At 43.0% G+C, this 21,035-nt stretch overlaps 1 protein-coding gene across 1 annotated transcript; it reads left to right on the forward strand.

Annotated features, from left to right (window-relative positions):
* The first annotated feature begins 9,693 nt into the window (after positions 1-9,693).
* LOC143126057 (carbohydrate sulfotransferase 8-like) lies at positions 9,694-19,963 on the forward strand. The gene is made up of 3 exons (XM_076287979.1): positions 9,694-9,706; positions 10,339-10,367; positions 19,016-19,963. Exons 1-3 carry the CDS (start codon positions 9,694-9,696, stop codon positions 19,961-19,963), a joined length of 990 nt encoding a protein of 329 aa, XP_076144094.1.
* The last annotated feature ends 1,072 nt before the right edge of the window (positions 19,964-21,035 follow it).

Raw genomic sequence — 21,035 nt, forward strand, 5'->3', positions numbered from 1 at the left:
GGGGGGGCTACAGATCAAAACGAAAAACGATGGTTCCATGCTATCCATGTGGGGTTACATGCCCACCAAGTTTCGTGTACCCCGGTCTTTCAGTGTCCTGGGAATCATTGACGGAAATTTGGGCATGCGAAAAAGAAAAAAATAAAATAAAAAATCTGACTAAACCTATATGCTTCGCTGCGCGGCGGTCATAATAATATGTGATGGTGTTGGGGTAATCATATCGTATTGTTAGAGTACTAGAACTCTCCTGGGTAGTGTAGTCTTTTAGATTTTGTCTTTTAGATCAAACGCTCCATAGGCCCCTGTGACGAACTCTGCAGGTTTGTCTGCTTCCCCTGGTGGTTGTTTTGTTTTTCAGTTTCCCCCAGACGCTGCCGTCCCTAATTGGTCCTATTGAGTCCCTGTAGGAGGCGTGCCAGGCTGAACAAAAAGGGCTCTCCCGCGGTCTTGGGGAGAGATTACTTTGAGCGGCATTACCTGACTGTCTTGAGAACTGTAGTAGCCAAATAAACTCATTGTTCTGATCTTGAAACGCCCGGTGTCTCAACATTATTGCAGTATCTAAGCGTATTGTAATAGTGTAAAACAGACCCAGTTTAATGCAGTTTAAGAATGCAGTTTAAACACTCCCTCCAGAACAGCTCATTAAAAAGTCAATACCAACGCTGGACTATTTGAACTTTCTGTCACTAAATCAGGATTAATGCATTATCATACCGGATACGTAATCATCCCACCTCTTGTAGCTTTCATCTCAGGTGCTTTAAACACCATGTCCTATTTTCTACGCCTGACTATCATATGCATTTGTCATGTATACAGACCTTACTGTCCTGTTTTGACCCTATGCAGATGGGTCAGGCCCTTGAGTCGTGGATCTGCTCGAGGTTTCTTCCTATAATGCATCTCCAATTCTAGGGAGTTTTTCCCTGTCGCCCCTGTTACCCATGAGCCTTCTTTTCTTTTCTTTCTTTCTTTTCTTTTTTTTTTCTCTGATTGCCTGAATTCTGTAAAGCGCCAAGATACATGTGTAATGTTTTGGCGCTCTATAAGCACAATAAATTGAATTAAATTGAATTGAATTAAAAAGCGCCTCTCTGATGTATGTTGACAGGATCTATCCGAGGGAGCACTACAAGGAGAAATACGATGTTGATGAAGTGCACTACACCTGTGATGTGAGTATGAGAGATTGCTCTTTAAAGTGTAACTGTAGCCTGTAGGATGACATTTTAACCCATGAGTGAAGATTGTGTGCTGTCTATATTTTACTCATGTGCTCTTTGGGGTTTGTTTGTGATTAAGTTATTCATAGAAGTGTATGAGCGAACAGAAATTGGGATGATGAGAGATGTTTAGCATTTGTGACATTCTTTCTCAAGGTGATTGGACCTATACTAGTTTGGATAGAGGGGGCCCTGAAATGGAGCTGCCATCTTCACTAAGAAGGTTGGCGCCTTCATGTATGTTAGGTCAAGGTTTGGGTAAATGTCAGTGATGCTGGTTGTTAAGGGATACATACTTGTGTACAATGTTGGATTAGTTTGGGTGATGTGGTCAGTGAATATTTGACATGCAACAGGGGGCGATGTAAGCTTTGACAAGTCCTAGAAGAAGTGTGCCTTTTCTCTGTATCTTTAGACTGCGCTTGTTAGCGACACTGCATAGGTCTCCATGAATAAAGCTCTCTGATATTTCTGACTGACTGCTGACTCTGCCTGAGAACTTCTTTGAACAATCCAGAATTTTAGCCTCAGCTCTGAACTCCTCTCCAAAAGCAACATTTTTAAAAATGCTAAATAGTGTTGGATCATTTTAAACAGTATGGCGTGTTAACCCATTTTCAATCCATTTTTGTTTGTCCTGGAGGTTTTGCGTTTATCGTTTGAGGCGTGCGCTATCAAAAGTTTCCTGCGGTGCAGGCTGTCAATAGCCTGGGTGTTCCCATGCTGCCTTGCGCACGATTTGATTCACGCTGCTAAGGCAGCCTGGAAACTACCGCCCTAATTTTTGCCTCAGATAGGGAACCAATCACAGAACAGGGGGGAAAGCAAGACGATGATGAGCTATGCACAGACGCATTTGATAGACATCCGTGGCACCCAATAAACGGATCTTGGCATTTTTTTCAAATACGAGAAAATGAACGTTTGGTTCCCAGACCACGTCTCATTGAAAAGTGGTGGTGCTAGCCAGGCTAGGCTGTCAACAATATCGCAAAAGATACCGGTAGGCTACAATTCTCACAAAACGTGTTGGAAAGGTGTAGCACTGTCTAAAGAAACCCCATTCATTTTTGAAGCTGATCAGACTCAAAGGTAACTTTGAAGCATTTTCCATATTGTAGCCTATTTTTTCGCAATGCAAAAGTGAAACGTAGTGTCCTTTCATTTGAATTTGTGCGTGCCTGTGTCATTCATTTCTTTCACATGTCTTACAACATAAATAATGCATTCATATGCTAGTAGTAATGTCAGAAATGAACCGGTTTATAAGCCTCTTAGAAATGGCTGTTGCATCTTGCATGTTGTATTTAGATGCGCACTCAATCGCGCATCCATGCAGGCAAAACGTAACACTCAAAGTTGAAAAAAGTCCATTCACCAAATAAAGGCTGTGTTTCTACATTTTAACACAAAACGGAAAATTCTGCCAGAAACCTGCCTATAATGCATAGGGTAACTTGAGGTGAGTCAGACAGAAGAGGGACCTGTCTTAGTAGCCTAGTAGGACTAGAGAGAGACTAGAGAGACTAGAGAGAGACTAGAGAGACTAGAGAGAGGACTAGAGAGAGACTAGAGAGAGGACTAGACTAGAGAGAGACTAGAGAGGAGACTAGAGAGAGGACTAGAGAGACTAGAGAGACTAGAGAGAGGACTAGAGAGAGACTAGAGAGAGGACTAGACTAGAGAGACTAGAGAGAGGACTAGACTAGAGAGAGGACTAGACTAGAGAGAGGACTAGACTAGAGAGAGACTAGAGAGACTAGAGAGAGGACTAGACTAGAGAGGCTAGAGAGAGACTAGAGAGAGAGGCTAGAGAGAGGACGAATCCAGCAGGGCGTCCCACTCCCATCTGACCCAGTGTCCAGGCCCTTATGAAAAAGAATGGCAAATGGCAGCATTCAATGCATCATCATCTCTTTCAGTACATCAGCGTTCATATTCATAAAGAATTCATCTTTAGGTGAGGCAGTGGGGAAACAAGAGAGTGATAAAATGTCTCTTGATGAATGGGAGAATGGCTGGCGACAGACGATCGGTAATAGGTCATTACCCCTGACAATACTGACAAGCAAAAGGGTGGCTCCATGCTGTCAATGGAGCGACTCTCCACTCTCAAATTCCATCTCTGTGCAGATTGTTAAGATTGAAAGCCCTGAGAGCGTGCCGGCGGACCAGAGAACCAGAGGGGGGGGGCTGTGTGTGTTAGAGTGAGAGAGAAATGGAGAGAGAGTGAGAAAGAAAGAGAGTGAGAGAGGAAGAGAAAGGAGTGGGAGAGAAAGGCAGCATATCAGTGGGCACAAGAGGGAGTGAAAGAGAGAATATTAAAGATGGAGAGAGAGGGGGGGGGGCAAAGGAGGCTGTGATTGTTGGAAGTGTCAGAAGCCTGGGAAAGAGGTAAATCAATTGTACATGGCCATTAGCCAGCCCCTAAACAATGTGAAGTGTTTGCAGCTTAATTGGACTGAGCTCTTTTTTAAAGTAACACCTTCAAGTCTCTTTATTTCCCCTGGAATGGAGAAAAATTGTCTCAAAATGACCCATGCATAGAGGCTGGACAGCTAATACATTCTGCAAAGTCATATTTTGATCGCATGCTTTAATAGCCTCCACGAGTTTGTTGTGTGTGTGTGTGTGTGTGTGTATGTGTGTGAGGGAGGGGAGAAGGAGAGCATGGAGCCATGTCCCCCCCCCCCCCCGCCACGCCACGCCAGCCCTCCTGCTGTTTACACTTTTATTTCTGTCTGGAGCCAGAGGGCTTCCCCAGGAGACCAGGGGCCATCGATCCAGCGGACCCGGTTCTGAGCTGTATGAAACTGATATGTTTGCACAGCCCAGGTCCACGTTCTCCACGTCCACTCCTCCTTCGTCTCCTGTGTTCTGGGTGTGATTAGGGTGTAGGAGGGCACAATGGGTGCTGAGAAGGAGAGAGAGAGAGAGAGAGAGAAAGAGAGAGAGAGAGAAAGAGAGAGAGAGAGAGAGATTATTGTATAGTTGCCTGAAGGAAAAGAGAGGCTGTGTTCTGGTATGGTACTTTGAAGTTTGAGTTCTTTGATGATTATTTTGACTACAATTGATACACACTGAAATATGCTACTGAACATACTGTATGAATATTGACTAAAGCTCTTATAGGCTCTTTCTTTGTCTGTGGTAGCTCTGACAGAGAATGCCCAAAATCCTGTGGTGAAACTCAGAAGCAGAGGGAAAGTTTTTCACTTCCATCTAGAAGAAAAGAAGGATGCTTTGACTCCATAGGTGGCCCATGGTATTGATGTAGGCTTCAGTGCTGATATGGAACACAAGAGACCGGAAGTGTGTGGGAGTGCTATCGGCATTTGAACTCGTGAAGAATCCTTATAGATTTGAGAAGCTGCTGTGTTTGTGTGTGTGTGCGTATGTGTGTGTTTGACTGTATGCATGCTTCTCAGTATAGTGGTTACCAAGTGTGCTCTTGTGTGTGTAGTATGTGTATACTCACCTATGTGTATGTTAGTGCAAGTGTGCACCAATGTGTCTAATTTAGGTGTGTAATGTAATGGCAGAGCCGGCGAAGAAGCAGCGAAAACCCTTGACGGAAGACGCAAAGAAAAGGAAAAGAGCTTCAGACCGAGCGAGGGGGAGTTTCATAGAGAAAAAGCATCAGGCTTGCCTGGTGTCCCTTTAACAGGCTTCTAATTCCATATTACGTAAGACTAAATGGTTGAGCAGTGATTGTGGTTAAATGCTATTTAAGTGGGAATTGGGCCATTTCACGAGAGTTGTGTAGCAGTGTCCAATTTAACAACCCATGTAACAGCCTTAGTCTGTGACAAAACCAAAATCAATAGAATTAACATTTTTGCTCACGCAGATTTGACTGGGTGTGAAATTGCAATAAAACAAAGAATGACTCAGAGTAATTATTTAAATTCTCTGAGAGTTGTCCGTACAGCACGCAAGGCAAAAAAAAAAACAAGACATTTTTCACAAGACTCTAACACACAGTCAAACTAGATGTGAATGCACATAAATACAAAAGTAATTCAATTATACAGTGCACTGATAATAACGACTTTAGTTTTATACATATTTATTTGACATTATTGAGTAATTACCATCTCCTTACAGCAATAATTATAGCAGTCTCGAGCCTCTTTGTTCCTAAGAGAAGTATTCCCACATTCCTGTTTATGTGTAGAAGGGAACTGAGGAGCCATAATGATCATGTTGACCATGGGACCTTTAAGGACACATTGATCTAGGATTGGCTAACCTTGTGTACCTATAGCTCAGCTTGATTGTGATGCTAGCACACCAAGGTCAGGAGCTCAACCTTCTGGAAGAAAAACACAGAGAGAGAAAGAGAGAGAGAGAGAGAGAGAGAGAGAGAGAGAGAGAGAGAGAGACACACACACACCTGTTTTCCTCCCACTGTAGTTGTACTTGGCTTCTGAAACCTTCTCTGGGCATCTGCCCCAGTGTTAGCAAGAGGTTCCTTGGACATTCGTGTCCCAGTGGTCAGTGGCAGACGGTGGGCCTGTGAACTCCCCTAAGCCACCAGATGCTATGCACTCTATATGCATGCTGAAAGAGTCTCTAAATAGACCTTTGGCCAAATATATTTTTATTAATTTAATTTTGTAGTGTTCTTTACTAGATTTTGAAAACGATCTGAGTAACTATCCAAGTTCAATATCAAACTAGAAAATGCAATTCCAGGAAATTACCATTGCATGTAAATGCAAAAAAGTTGCTGTGTATAACATTATATTACTTACAGTATGATTATTCAGATTACACAGTCTTACAGTATTCTTGAAAACCACTTACTTGGTTAGATGTTAGCTTAGAGTATATGACAGTCAGTAAAAATAAATGGTCAATTCAATAATGATCAACATTCTTTGTTTTAATACAGCAGAATGATACTCAGAATACACTAATGAACACTTACCAATGTAAGCTTGAAGTAAAAATTATAAAAAATTATAAAACATTATACAGAACTTGATAATGCCAATCATATTATCCTAAAACAGATTTATTCATCAGTGGTAACTCTGAACTGGCAGCAACAGCTAGAGGCCTCAGTTAATGGTATTAGGTCAAATTTGATGGTGATATATACACTGAAGAATAAAAGAGTCAGCCCTTCAGATGATCAGTTTTAGACAGAACTTAGTTAGAATCTTATTTTTCACACAGCACAGCTCAGGTCTAAAAAGAGAGGTCTAACAGCACAGCTATGTTTCACAGATGATACAGCACAGGAATGATTCAAAGGTATGAATGGTTGACAAATATGATTCACAGGAATGTTCCATATAGTTAGTGAGTATAGTCCTCACAACAATATAGTTCTCAGAATGTCTCAGTGTAGATCTCAGATAAGTCTCAGTATGGTTAAATGGTATGTGCACAGATATGGTTACATGTTTGTAAGAATGTATGTTAGGTATGTTGCAACATTGTCAGAGATGTATGGTTGACAGGTCTGCACACAGACAGGCACACACGTAATCTCATACATGGTCATCACCACTGGTCTGGTCTGGAACCTAAAAGACAAAAGCAAACAAGTTTAACAGTTATGCCAAAACAATACAAGGAATGTCTGCAACAGTAGCCTATTCATGGCTTTCATAAGGTCCCTTTCCACAGGAGTATAATCAAGCACCAAATGCATTCATAATCTAGGTGCTTGATTGTATACACCTGTGGAAAGGGACCTGATGAAACCCATCAACTTTACTTAGGCTACGTAAGAATCAGGAGCATAGAATGAAAACGTAGCCATGGCCTATTTGATACACAAACAAGCAGTGAACAACGTTACAAATTTGGTAAAAATAACAGGAGCATATTTGTTAGCTTTAACTAAAATGTGAACGGTGGAAGCTATAACGTTATGACCATCAACAATGAGTCACGTTATTCATGCCCTTCATGACACCCATGATGGGTTTCATCAGGTTCCTTCACAAAGTATAATCAAGCACCAGTCTGCATTCATAATCTATTCTAGGTGCTTGATTCTATACACCCGTGTAAAGTGACCTGATGTCGAATAAAATCAGAGCCATATCTGTAGGCCTACTTCTCTGGTTTACGTTAACGTTCTAGTTAAAACGCTGCTGGTTAGTAGGCCTAATGAACAAATGTAACGTTAGTGCATTAGGCCTACGTTTGATTGTCGTTATCTATCGAAACCTACAGCTAACCGGTCACTGTAAAGTTGACGACATATTAACGTTGATTAACAGTGCCTTACATAATCAACGTAGCAAGGTGCTAACGTCAAATAATTCACTAATGTTAAAACGTTAGTGTAGTTTATTTGTTTCATACATTTCATACGCTAACGTTACATAATGTTTGACGACATAAATTACTCAAATACCAAAAACCGGAACACTTACCTTGTCTAATTAGAGAAATGTGCCTCTGAATGAGAGTTTCACGAGCAAATAAAGTCACCACGGCACAGCAGGGCAAGACTGATTGCTTTCAGCTGGAGGTCACGTCATAATGCTAAAAGTTGCCACCACGGCGGTCAATGTTAACTCTATGAGAATTTCTTGGCTCTTTTATCGTAAATATCTTAAAAAGTATAAAGTTCACAAATGTAAAAAATACATTGTACAATTGTCCGTTACAAGACCTTTGTAGGAGTGTTTGAATGACGTCAAACGGTTCAGTGGTTTTAGTGTCATTAAACGTCAAACTTGGTCGGAAGAAGAATAATAAAAGACGATAATAAGAACAGTGATAATAGTCCATTGCATTTACATGCAATGCAATAAGAAGAACAGCGATAATAGTCCATTGCATTTACATGTGTGGCAAGAGCGGTATTTTAGGTAGCCTGACTACGCCACTCTGGGAATTTCACCCAGAGAAGTATTGATTCAATTGTAACAAGATGAAGTGATGGCACACAAGTTCGTTTACTCAATGGTGCAAGAGACGTGGTTCCATCCATAAAAGTATATTTATTAACAAATAGTTACTACAAAACGACTAACAGATAGAAGGATACCAGGGCTGAGGCTTATTGGGGAGGCAGATCACCATAGGCCGGGGTGAATCCCAGGAAGCAAACCACTTACACATGCACGCACACACACACACACACACACACACTACACACTGCAAGAAAGATTCACTGCAACGAGCACACGTGAACACCGCACACAGGTATGGGACACCACCACCTCAGGGGTACTTCTACCCTCCCCTTGGGCTCTCAGCTCCTGGAAACAAAATAATAAATGGTAAACACAAAACACACACATAACAGTGGTAGGGTACCGCAATCTCAGGTGATCTGCAGCAACAGAGGTGGCCTCCTACCAGTGCCAAAATGATAAAACAACAGCAAACACCACAAGACTCCAATAACAAACAATGAACATACACATTAACACATGGTTACAGTCATGCACATTAATACACGTTTACATTCATTCACAATCACGCCAGACCAACAATAAAAGCAGGTGTCTGCGCCCGCCACTGCCGCTAGCTTCGGTGCCACAGCCACGCGAACGGTAAGCAGGAAACAATGTCTTGACAACGGATAATACACGGACCAAAACTCAGCAAAGCAGCAGTGAGCACAATGCACGTCCAGATGACTTAGGCCCACAACACCTACAATGCACAATAAAAATAAGATTAAAACCGGACAAACATGAGAAAGAAGTTAATTACCTCAATAGGCTACATACCAGTGTAGCAGCGACTCATCACTTGAGGCAGGGTGTATGTTACTGAGAGTGCACCGTGGTGGAACAAGCCATGCACCAAGACAGCATGGAGGCCAGTGAGGCAAGCATGGATGGTGCTATAAAACCAGGATTACAGATATTAACCTCCCGAAACAAGTAACAACGGTAGCGCAAGAGGGAGAAAAACACAGAGATCTCATACCGGCGGCCGGCAGGAAGGCGTGCGTTGGGAAGTGACAGAGGCAGGTTTCCAGGTGTCCACCTGGGCAAACGCTACCTACCATTTTATATGGTAGCCAGGTAAACTTATTGGCTAACCAATTAGGAAGTGATTATGGGGCGCTCCACCCCTTAATCCTGCTACACATGCAATGCAATAAGAAGAACAGCGATAATAGTCCATTGCATTTACATGCAATGCAATTACTTGATTTTATGCTCACACAACATCCCAACTTTAAATCTCCAAAATGTTTGATCAGGCAAAATTAAGTAAAGTACTGTAAGTCCATCAACGCATGCACCGCCTCTCTTGTAGCCATGCTGGTGACACAGATGCACTGTGCACTGCTATGCACGCCCCAATCTCCAGCACTAGAGGCTGGCTTCTACTCAGTGGCAGCCTTGGCTCTGTATACTGTACAGGAGTGCTGTGGGCTGGAATGTGCATTTGCTCAGGCACCGTAGGCACTCTCCATTAGCTGTGAGGCCTCAGTGGCTAATGCTTGAGCGGCTGTGAAGGAGTTTACGTGGGAATGGTGCGGTGTGGTGCGGTACGGTGCGCTGCGTCAAACTGAATATTTCCAGATTTCATTTTCCCAAACGCAAAGCGACACACGAGGGCAGGAGTTTCCGACTCTGTGCTCGGCTTCGGAGAGGAGTTGGGATCAATGAGCCCTTAAGCACCTGGACAAGATTACAACATGACAGAATGTGGGTCACAGGCCTCTGGCTCTCTCTCTCTCTTTCTTACTCTCTCTCTCTCTTTGTCATTCTTTCATTCCTTTGTCTGTGTGTGTTGCTCTCACTCCCATTAGCTATTTCTTACTTGTTCTCTGGCTCTGTAAATCAAGCAAATTTTCTGTCTTATTGTTTCTTAGTCGCTCTCAACCTCTGCCATTTTCCCACTGCTTGCTGTTTATCTGTTTATCTCTCTATCTCTCTATCCCTCTATCCATCTCTCTCCCTCATCCTCCGTGTAATGAAATAACACCTGGCGCAAGGGTCCTTCAACAAACCATTTCTCCTTAATGTTCTTTGACTCTGCCAAAGATGTTGATGTTGTAGCTCTGTTTGTAAATTTATACTAATCAGTAATACATTCCTTTTTCTCTTTTTTACCTTCTCTCCCTCCCTCCCTCTCTTCATCCCTCCCTCTCCACCTCTTTCTGTCTCTCCAGAAGGGAAGTTGAGTGACAGCACGCGGGAGGTGAGAGGGGTGAGTTGTCTTTGCACACTGCTGAGCCTGTTCCCCATTAGTGAGACCACAGGCTGATGGCTGAGAAGGAACTCCACATGCACTTTTGAGAAAAACACAGTTGAAAATCCAGAATCAAGTGACCACTATTCCATTAAATGTATTTTATGTGACATTAGTTTAATAAACAATATGACACCATTATCTCACACATACAGTACCATACAATTATCTCACACATATCTCAACCATACAGTATTATTTTATACTACTTGGGGCAAAAGGCTCAAATTTGTGGATATGCCGGATAGACCTTGTTAGACCTCGGTTGACAACTTCTCTCCCGCAACCAGTTAGCGGCGAACAGTGAGCGGCGAGTAGCAACTCCCCGACAACATCGCCGGCATTCTGGCACCGAGGCAGGTGTACGCGAGGCAGCAGGGCCTGTATCTCTCAGAGCATCAGACGCAGGGGGGGGTAGAGGGGGGGGGGGGTGCAATCCTGTGGGATCTTAGCTGGTATCAGCTTTACGCTTCAGTGCTCGCAGGGTTGCTCTGGAGAGGGAAACAGTGTGTGCGTGTGTGTGTGTGTCTGACAGAGAGAGAGAGTTTGTGTAGGGAGAGAGTGTGGGACTGTGAGTGAGTACTGTTTGACTGTGTGTGTGTGTGTACTGTATCAGTGAGAGAGAGCGAGAGCAAGCGAGAGAGAGAGCGAGAGCGAGCGAGAGAGATTGTGTGTCGATCTGTGTTTCAGTCAGCATGTTGGTCTGTAGGAGATGGAGAGTGGTGTTTGTGTTTGTGTAGATGAGTCAGGACTCATCTGTATGCAAGCATACACACTCTTATAACTGTGTCCATGTGGGAATATGAATGTACATGCTTACGTAGAGGGTAAGGTGTGTGTGTGTGTGTGTGTGCATGTGTGCGTGTGTACTATTAATAGTAGTCAGACTGCTTGTTATGTTCTGCATGCCTGGGCTAGTTTATTTAGGTGTGACCTCACAGTGCTCCTGCCTCTTCTATGATCACTAGTGTGTGTGTGTGTGTGTGTGTGTGTGTGTGTGTGTGTGTGTGTGTGTGTGTGTGTGTGTGCATGCATAGATCTGTGACTGTTGATGTGTTGATGTGTGAGTATGTGGCCTTTTTATCGCATGCATATGTCTCAGTCTGTGAAGTCTGTGCATGTGTGATTGTGCATGTAAGGGTGTGTGACACTGTACCTGCAACTGTGGGTCCAGATGGGCATGCATAGGCAATATTAGTATGTATCTGAGTTTGTGTGTGTGTTTCTGTATTTGTGTGTGTGTGTGTGTGTGTGTGTGTGTGTCTGAGAGAGAGAGAAAGAGAGAGAGAGAGAGAGAGAAGCAGCCATTCAGAGAATCATTGCCTCCACCGAAGCCTCCTCCCAGCGTGGCCTGGGAGACATTCCACATCTGCGTCGTCCAATTACAAGTCAAATGAGCCCTGTCCCATAACAGGCCTAATCATTTTATTAATAGTGAAATTACGATTATATTCAATCCAGTGACTTTAGCACTCCATGATGATTCCTAATGACATCGAGTAGGGTTGCCCACGCTTTGCCACTAGGCAACTTCATGTGACAATCAGGACGTATTAAGAAGTCTGATTTGGGAAATGGTGTAGTATGTTTTCGGGAGATGTATAATGCATCATAGTGCAGTTAAATCGGAAGCCCGGTGGAGTTTCGCTGCACAGTAAGAGAGCATACAGCAGGAAGGAAGTTGCTGTTAATGTACACTGACAAGTAGAACAGCGCCATCAAGTGACCAGTTTAAGAACACTGTCAGTAAACACATAGAGACACCAGAAAGAAACTTTTCTGGTCTGTGAAAATTATCGATGCTCTGGACCAGGTATCTGATTTCATTATATTGATCCTTCAACTAAGTGGAATCAATAAGGAATATTTCAAAAATAGTTCCTTAACTGATATGTCTACAAGTTGCTCATCTGAAAATGAGCCTTAAACCAAGTATGAGAGGCCACCCACTGTCTCTGGCTTTTAGAAATATTGTTCTAAAGGTCTTCAGGCATCATGGATCTGTTCAGACTGGCAAACTGGTCCAATGTGAAAGAAACCTTCATTGCGTTGCCTAGGCATTCTGCACAGCAATTACAGATAAACATGAGACAACATAGGCCTGCATATGGTTACCAAATGGTACAGTAAAGGGCAAAGGAGATACCACAATCCTATGGCACACTTAGTGCCACATGTTGCTGTGGACGAGGATGCAAAATATCACTACACTTTTGTGATACGGTGGAGAGGGTCCCTGCAGACAACTACAAGTATTTAACTTTGTAAGTGTACAGAAGAAATTAATAAAAAGACTGTCAGTGCATTGCCTAAATTCTTTCTCCGCTCGCCGCCATTGTGACGAAGATTGATTAATGTTGTTTTGGTCCCTAATGAAAGTTTACTCTCATTATTATCCAAAAAAGACTTTTGTTTGTTCTTAGACTGGAGTCCTTTAATGCCATTAAGGCAGGGACAGACATTTCCTGTCTAATGAATGGGTGCTCTTTTTATGCACACAGCTTTCTCTTCCTGATAATAATAAGCTACCCCAATTCATGTGCCACAAAAGACAAGATAGATTTCATTTTCAACAAATTGTTGAAAATACACAGTATGAATACAGTGTAATGTATGTATTATGTACACCATAGTTGTACCGTAGCTTGCACTGATACTTATGCATTGGACCATTTTTTGCAACATAATCCTGGGTTGGAAACTTTGTTACTCACAGATGTTTTGCTGATCAGTGCGAAATACTGTATGTAGGCTATTACATTACATTCATTTAGCGACACTTATTGCAATCTCGGTAGATTTACATTAATACTAAATCTCTAATTAAATTTTCGGATATTTTTTAGATACGCTCACAGTACCATGTCTCTGCAGCTTAAAATTCCAGGGGGTCAAGAGCGTGCAGATTAGCTTCGGCATGTTAGCATACGCCATTTTCAAATATGGCGCTGCATGGAGCATTTGGAACCAGCTCCATGCACGAAAATCCGTGTTGGGCCCGAGCTCTCATGCGCGTACATGTTGGTGGGCGGGTACCTATCCGGCGGCTACAGCCAAACGTTATTCAGTGCGTATTTCTTGAGGATCCTATGAGAAGACGTGCATATTATGGTTGTTTATCCATCATATGACAAATAAACAAATAAAGAAAATTGTATTGATCTTGTTTTGTTGTTGTTTGTCCCGAACAAACGTAGCCTAAACATGATTAAAGACAATAACAGCGGCATAAAGACCTTGTCTCGTTACACCATGGGTCTCCAACACGTTGCTCTCAACCTATAGCCGCCCCCTTTGGAGCTTGCCAGAGGCTGAAGCACTAGGCTACTACATTTAAACACAATTATTGCCGCGAGGCATTCCAGCCTACGAATTTAATTAAAAAAAAACATGCATAATGAAAAAAACTCAATTTAGGCTACTTCGCTATGCAATAAGGTTTCCTTTAGAGCACAGCGCACGTTCAATGAATGAAAAAGGCCTTGTCTCGCAATAAACAGCTGGAAATTCAAGGTCAAAAAGTAAATTAAATCCCATACCAAAACCGAAAATCGTCTGCGTTTGATAGCCTGGTATGCCGCTCCAAACAAAACGCATGTCTCACAATAACGTACAATGTAAGAAATAAAGGTCTGCCTCGAATAAGCCTACCTCAAATAAATACCTGTAAATAGCAGACCCCGGACATAATGTAGGATTTACGGAAAGTATGCAATCATACGATGTTGGACGCCTGGCGATGCTCTGGCCGTCTACTGTGCCTCTGACACCGCTGCCTCATTTGGATGGTAACTCCACAGGTGAGCGTGAAGATTGGATGTCGTGGATGCGTAAGTAAACTGTTTTTTGCTGAGTCCGCAGACAACATTCTCTTTACAACTCAAAGTAAAGACACCACATTTTAGATGAGTTGGGGACGTAATTGTCCGCTCAGGCTGACCGTTCTGTGCGTTATCTTCAATACTATCTTCAATAATATTGAATATCTTCAATATTATTTTCAAAACAGGGTGGCTATTGAGGGCTCCTGGCTCCAGTCCACTCCAGTGTGGCTACTGGCTATTATTGGCTTGATTTGGTCATGGGCCAACGCTAGAATACGTTTAGAGCACCCGCTATGAGATGGCAAACAATAAAATAAAAAACAAACTAATCATAGACTGTAAAAATGCACTACACTTGGCACTAAAAACCGAATAGTTTATTTATAGTTCGACTACGGATATTTCACGTCAATGCATATTTGCAGCAGGACAGCAGGCAGACCGCTCTTAGTTAGAGCCGCTGTGTTATCCAATGAAATTAAGTTGCGATTCAGGGCGGCTCCACTCGGACTCCATGCGCGTTCCCGAGCAACATTTTCTTCTTCTTGCGAGGCAAGGACTTTATGTGCATTATCGCCACCCTCTTACTGGAGGACGACTCTCTTTTTACAGAATATCCAATCAAAATCGACGTTGGTCCATGCGTCATTTCCAGCTTTGTAACTTGGCGCATGGTCAGAGTCGACTGGCGCTGGATCCGAACCCCAGTGTTCAAGATGGCGTTGACTATGAATTGGCCGGATTTACTAGCCTAGCCTCCACCATTCATTTGTATGGAGGGCGGGACTTAGTCACTCTCTCCAGTTATATATAATACCTCCATGAAAAATTCTCCCTGCAGAACTCCTGACCATGTCTAATTTTGACCAGTCAACCAGTTTCAGTTATATATACTGTAGGAAAGTCCTCGTGCTATTGGTTTGGGACTTGGACATGGTGGCCGATCGACAGCCAATAAGCCACTTTCAGACATGACATCAAGACAATATAATGATGGGACAACCTCTTTTACGTAAGTCGGTTCAATCAGACAGTCGTTGGTTGGCCTACCGAGTTAATAGATTCGGTCACTGCATGGTTTGCGTGCCCGCGGGGGGATTTATGATGTGTAGGCTGTTTGTATGTGATATAATAACCTACTTTCCCCAGTAATGTAGCCTATGAATTTCCATGTACACAATCATGTAAGATGCATTAGAAATAAAGGCTTCTGCGATCGGTTGATAACTCAAACTTGCTGAGAAACTAGACACCCGTTTGATTACATTAGACTCATGCAGTAGCCACGGTTATGGTCTCACTCAGAAGCCTATTTGCCGGTCTCCTCGTAATCAGCCTACAGGCAAAATTCACTTCTAAACATAACTTAACAGCCGAAAGATAAGTGTGTGATGTACTTTCCCATTGATAATGTGTGAATTGCCATGAACACAAGCATCTAAGATGCACTAGAAACAAGGCTTGGTTAATAACTCAAACTTGCCGAGAACCAAGACACTGCTTGATTACATTAGACTTGAGCGTTAGCCATGGTTACATTCAGTCTCGTTCAGTAGGCCATAGTGCTGGTCTCCTCATGGCAGCCTACCATGGAGCCTACAGTCAACATTCACTTTTAAAGGTCTCATTCACTGAGAAACCGTTTAATACTTGTTACTTTCGAAATACTATAGCCAAAGTCATTTTAGGCAAGTCCCTCCACTCGGCGGCCATATACCAACGTTTTATGGGCACTCATTGGGCACAGTCTTTGGGTCGAACTGCGCGTGCGCAAGGCTTCACGACACCAATCTTGCTCCAGCGGCGAGATCACAACACACGATTGGCACGATGTCTTCACAACACACCATATGATTGGCTCAATGTATTCACATATCGACGTTTTGCAGAGGAAGGGGTGGGATATGTGTAGACAACGGCCATATTGGCGTGACAAACTAGCCCCATGCATTTCTATGGAGTATTTTTTGAGTGCTGTGTCTCCTCATTAGAAAGTCTCTGCTATAGCTCACTCCAAGTTGCATATGCATGCTGCACGTGAAAATGATCTTCTACCCCCATTGCCCGCATTAGCCAATGAAAGAAAATACACGGAAAAACAAGCGAATCAGAAAGAGCCTTCCCAATGACACCGAAGGGAAACTGATTATTCATGGCCTCGCCCACCTTGGCTTGTGACCGCCTACAGGAAGGCTGGAAAATTTTGCGGCTAGGGGATTGTCTCTCTGCAGCTAGTAGGAGCTAACAGCAAGTTGCTAACATGGCGGAAAAAAATCGTGCCTGTGTTATTTGTGGCAATAACACATCAATGTTGCATGTCTTGCCTTAGAAACATGAGTTGAGGAAGAAATGGTTCGGATTTAATAAAGTTATTTATTGAAAATTGACCTGTTTTGTATATTTGTTTTAGGAGTTTCATCAGTTTTTGTCCCTTTTAAGCTAAAGGTTTATCTTACCTTTCATATCTTCTGTCTTACAGAGGGCCATAGTCGTCATAGTCAAATGTTTAGTGCATTTTGAAGGGAGTACATTATGCTAAGGCAGACTGGTTCTAATCCTGGGTACAAGGTCATACAGACAACAGGGGTACTGGTGTTGCCCATTTTTCTAACCACATGAGCAATCCCCTTACGAAAAAGTAGTATAGGAATCTTATAGTATTTGGGACAAAATATTATAGTAATCTTATAGGAATAATTATTATAGGAATAATTGGGACATACTGTAGAAGTACTACTAATAACTCTATAATATCCTGTAACCGCTATAGTTTTTCTATAGTAGTCTTATAGTAGCCTACCTATAGTATGTCCAAATACTATAGTATTCCTATAAGATTACTGTAATATTTAGTCCCAAAATACTATAAGATTCCTATAGTAGGCTACTTTTTCTGTCATACGTGACTCACAGGGCATTCATCAATACTACAGACCACTGCAAAATTAATGAAAAAACGATGAGATGAGACCTTTAAACATTTATTTACTGTAACATAACTGCCAAGATAACATATGTGTATTTGTATTAGGCCCGGATCTCACGTGGACTCCAGTGTTCAAACATGACCCTCATGCATGAACATGGCCTGGGTGGGTCTTGTTCGTACCGGAGATAATGATAACCCTGCTGAAAAACCAGCCTGACCAGCTAAAGGTGGTTTGCTGGTTGACCAGCTTGTTTGACCACCCTATGATGGTTGACTAGCTTGACCAGCAAATCTCTTGCGAAAACATACCTTCAGCTGCTTTGCCCAGTTTACGATGGTGATTTAACTGGTTTTAGTTGTCGTACCACCTCAAGCTGGTCATTTTAGTTGGTGTTGGTGGTCTACGTTGCTGGTTTAACTGGCCCTGCCAGCTTATGTTGGTCATTCTAGCAAACCAGCATGACCATCTTACATCAACAATGTCAAGCTTGGCAGGCTGGTCACCAGCATGACCATCTTACACCAGCTGTATCCCACAAGACAGGCTGGTCACACCAGCATGACCAGCTTCCTCAGTTGGTCACGCCAGCATGTCCAGCTGGTGGCCCAACCAGCTACACCAGCAAAGACCAGCAAGAGCTGGAAGAAAACCAGCAAAGACCAGCTAATACCAGCTAAAACTAGCTACCAGCATAACGGTGTGTTTCCGTGTTAAATGAGGACCATTCGAGAACCAATCAGGTCCGCGTCTTTGTGTTTGGAGGCGGGAGTTACAAAAAAGTATGACCAAGATGGCGGAGACTACTTGAGCTGTAACACGAAAATTTGTATGTGATTAAAATGTTTCTACACGAACATTGGCACTTGTATCAACACGAATTGTGGTTTATATGCCACACGAACTTAGTCAGAGCACATACACCACTAAATAGACCACTATATATGTTAGTTTAAGCACTCTGTCTTTTTAGCTAGCTGACAGGCGAAATGCTAGTATTTTAGGACATTGGATTGGATTGTAAACCTAGCTAGACAGCTAGGCTACATGCTGCAACACAGGTATGAAATATATTATGTCTTATTGACCTTGTTGTTTCTATGAACATGAATTGTTGTTTATAGGCAACATCAACTTAGTTGAGGCATAAAGACCCCTGGATATCTTCATTAAGTACTTAAACGTTTGAATTAGCTGATTAGCCTAATTAGCTCGCTTGTCACCACTGGCTAGACACTGCAGTCAAAAGGTTAGCGGTTTCGCCGTCACGCCCCCGAGGCGAAATTTCGCTGGCCAAAAATCGAGAGGTGTTTCGCTGTGTGGAAACCCACCATAAGCTGGTTTCTAGCTGTTTTTTTTTTCAGCAGGGAGGTAATAAGCAATCGCTTTGGACAAAAGTGTAACCAAAACAAAGTAGTCTGGGTAGTTTAGGTGAGGAGGTTGACACACTACATAGGCTACTCTCGGGGTATGGTGCACAATATAGGTTCAATAATGATGATTAATAATGGGTCTGAAAACATGTATTTTACTTTCCCTTAAAAGTGCAACGTGTTTCCACGTTTATCTTCCTCATCCTCACATTTTAAATTATATATAAGATCACAAATAGCTTTTTTAGTATTATTTTAAAGAAGCTTTGTGTGATATGTTCAGATCTCGTATAAACATATCAAAATTGGTTTGACACAAATGTGTCCCTCGTAGCCAGTGCTAAATGGATTTTGTCAAATGTGTCAAATATATCCAACGTCCAATATAGAACCAACTTTATTCCGGTTAATGCAGTTAATGTGTTTCAGTTCATCCTGGTGTTTACACTGGAAATCATTGTCATGTCTTTCAGAGCAATGAGGGCCTTAAGAGTCCCATCCCGCCAATGCAGTTCCCTGCGTTTGAGCCTGTCTCCCTGGGGCCGCCCAGCCACGACACAGACTCTTCTCAGGTGACCAAACGCCACAGGAAGCTCCTGAAGACCAACCCTGTGATGCGATCCCAGGGCAAAGCTTCCTTCCTTCCTCCTTTATCCTCCTCTTCCTCCTCCTCCGCTGATCCTTCCTCCAGCCAGAGCAGCTTGGAGACCTCCCGTGTCCTGGAGGCGCGGCGCCGCTGGGTCAGAGAGGTGTGCGCCAAGTACAAGACCAAGATCCCGCAGAACATCACGCCACAGCGAGTCTCCCGCATATTTGTGGAAGACAAGTATAAGATCCTGTACTGCGAGGTGCCCAAGGCGGGCTGCTCCAACTGGAAACGGGTCCTGATGGTCCTAGCAGGCATCGCTAACAATGTCACAGGGATCAAGCACAACGCCGTCCACTACGGCAACCACATCCGGCAACTGGACAGCTACAACCGGGAAGGGATTGCTTACCGCCTACGGAACTACACCAAAGTGCTGTTCGTGAGGGTGCCCCTGGAGAGACTGGTCTCGGCCTACCGGGACAAGTTTGAGAGCCCCAACAAATACTACCACCCGGTGTTTGGACGGCCTATCATCAACCGTTACCATGTCAACGTCTCCAAGGAGGCTCTGCGCACCGGCAGCGGCGTGACGTTCCCCAAATTCATGCAATTCCACCGGATAGGGGCGCCAGCAAACCTCACCTTCCCCACCTTCAAGGACAGGAACCCCTCAGCGGAGAGAACTTCCTTCAAAATCATGCAGCGGTACTTTGCACAGCTCAATGCCTCTGACTTGCAACGAGTCTATGACTTCTACTATATGGACTACCAAATGTTTAATTACTCTAAGCCAGTGTTTCCCAAACTTTTTTTCTGGCGACCCACTTTTTAAAAATGACTTTTCTATGCCTCCCCCAACCATACATTGCTATAGGATCCCTGCTTTGAACACGGTTGTGTTGCATTTTGAGCACCATCAGGGTAAAAAGTTGGAAATGACTACTGAAAAGATACGTTTTAATGCGCATCCGAGAGTAGGGGAAATTTTCGCATGTTGTGCAGTCGTCATTCGTCAGCATAGCTGTTCCTGTATTTCTAAAAAAAAATGTTGTAGGCTACGTTGCGTTGCAGACAAATGGGTCCATAACACTGTGGACGTCAATTCCAATGTAAACAGCAAATAACTCAAGTCGTTATATTGTATTGTTGTATTATATTATATTGTATAGTCGTTATATCAGAACAAGAGGCGTTTGCGCAGTAGCCGGAAGAATGCGCCTTTACTTTGGAGTTAGCGAGGTAGAAAACGAGAGGAATAGTGTTTAAAATGCCCATTGAAATTGTAGACTATAATGCACTGTTGTGCATTTTAAATCAGAAATAAGAATGTGAGGAGGTTGCTATTAACTTTAAAGGTTGCATCTGCAATCGAAACTGCCTTATGTCCGGTCTATGGATGTCTGTTTTAGTTGACAGCGCGGTCACTAGATTTTAATCGGTAAAGTTGAGGAGCTGGTATCTATTAATGTTCGTGCAAATAGGCGGATTCATGTCCCTTGCAGTTTGCAACTGCGAGGTACAGAACGGTTTCATTTTGAGAGGTAGATATGCTGGCACCCCCTCTGCGATGCGTTCGTCCCCCAGTTTCATGCGCCAGTTTCATGAGCTTTTATGACAAAACCGTGACTGTGGTAGTTAACAATCTACACCCTAATAGAAAACTGTTAGCTTTCCTGGTATCAAATGACAAATTGTATCAGTTAGGCCTATAACACAACATAAATTGTGCTGGCGACCCAAATAAAATCTCCTGCGACCCACCCGTGGGTCGCGACCCAGACTTTGGGAAACACTGCTCTAAGCCCTTCCATGAGTTGTACTAAAAATATTGTCCGTTACTTCAATCCTTTCCCTGTCAGATCAGCATACCCTCTCCTAACTATTTCTCTGACATTGTCATTTTA

Source organism: Alosa pseudoharengus, unplaced genomic scaffold (assembly GCF_046254945.1).
Source record: "Alosa pseudoharengus isolate Yale_2024_CS ecotype anadromous, Long Island Sound unplaced genomic scaffold, YU_APseudo_1.1 YU_APseudo_1.1_scf_16, whole genome shotgun sequence".
NCBI classification, from domain to species: Eukaryota; Metazoa; Chordata; class Actinopteri; order Clupeiformes; family Clupeidae; genus Alosa; species Alosa pseudoharengus.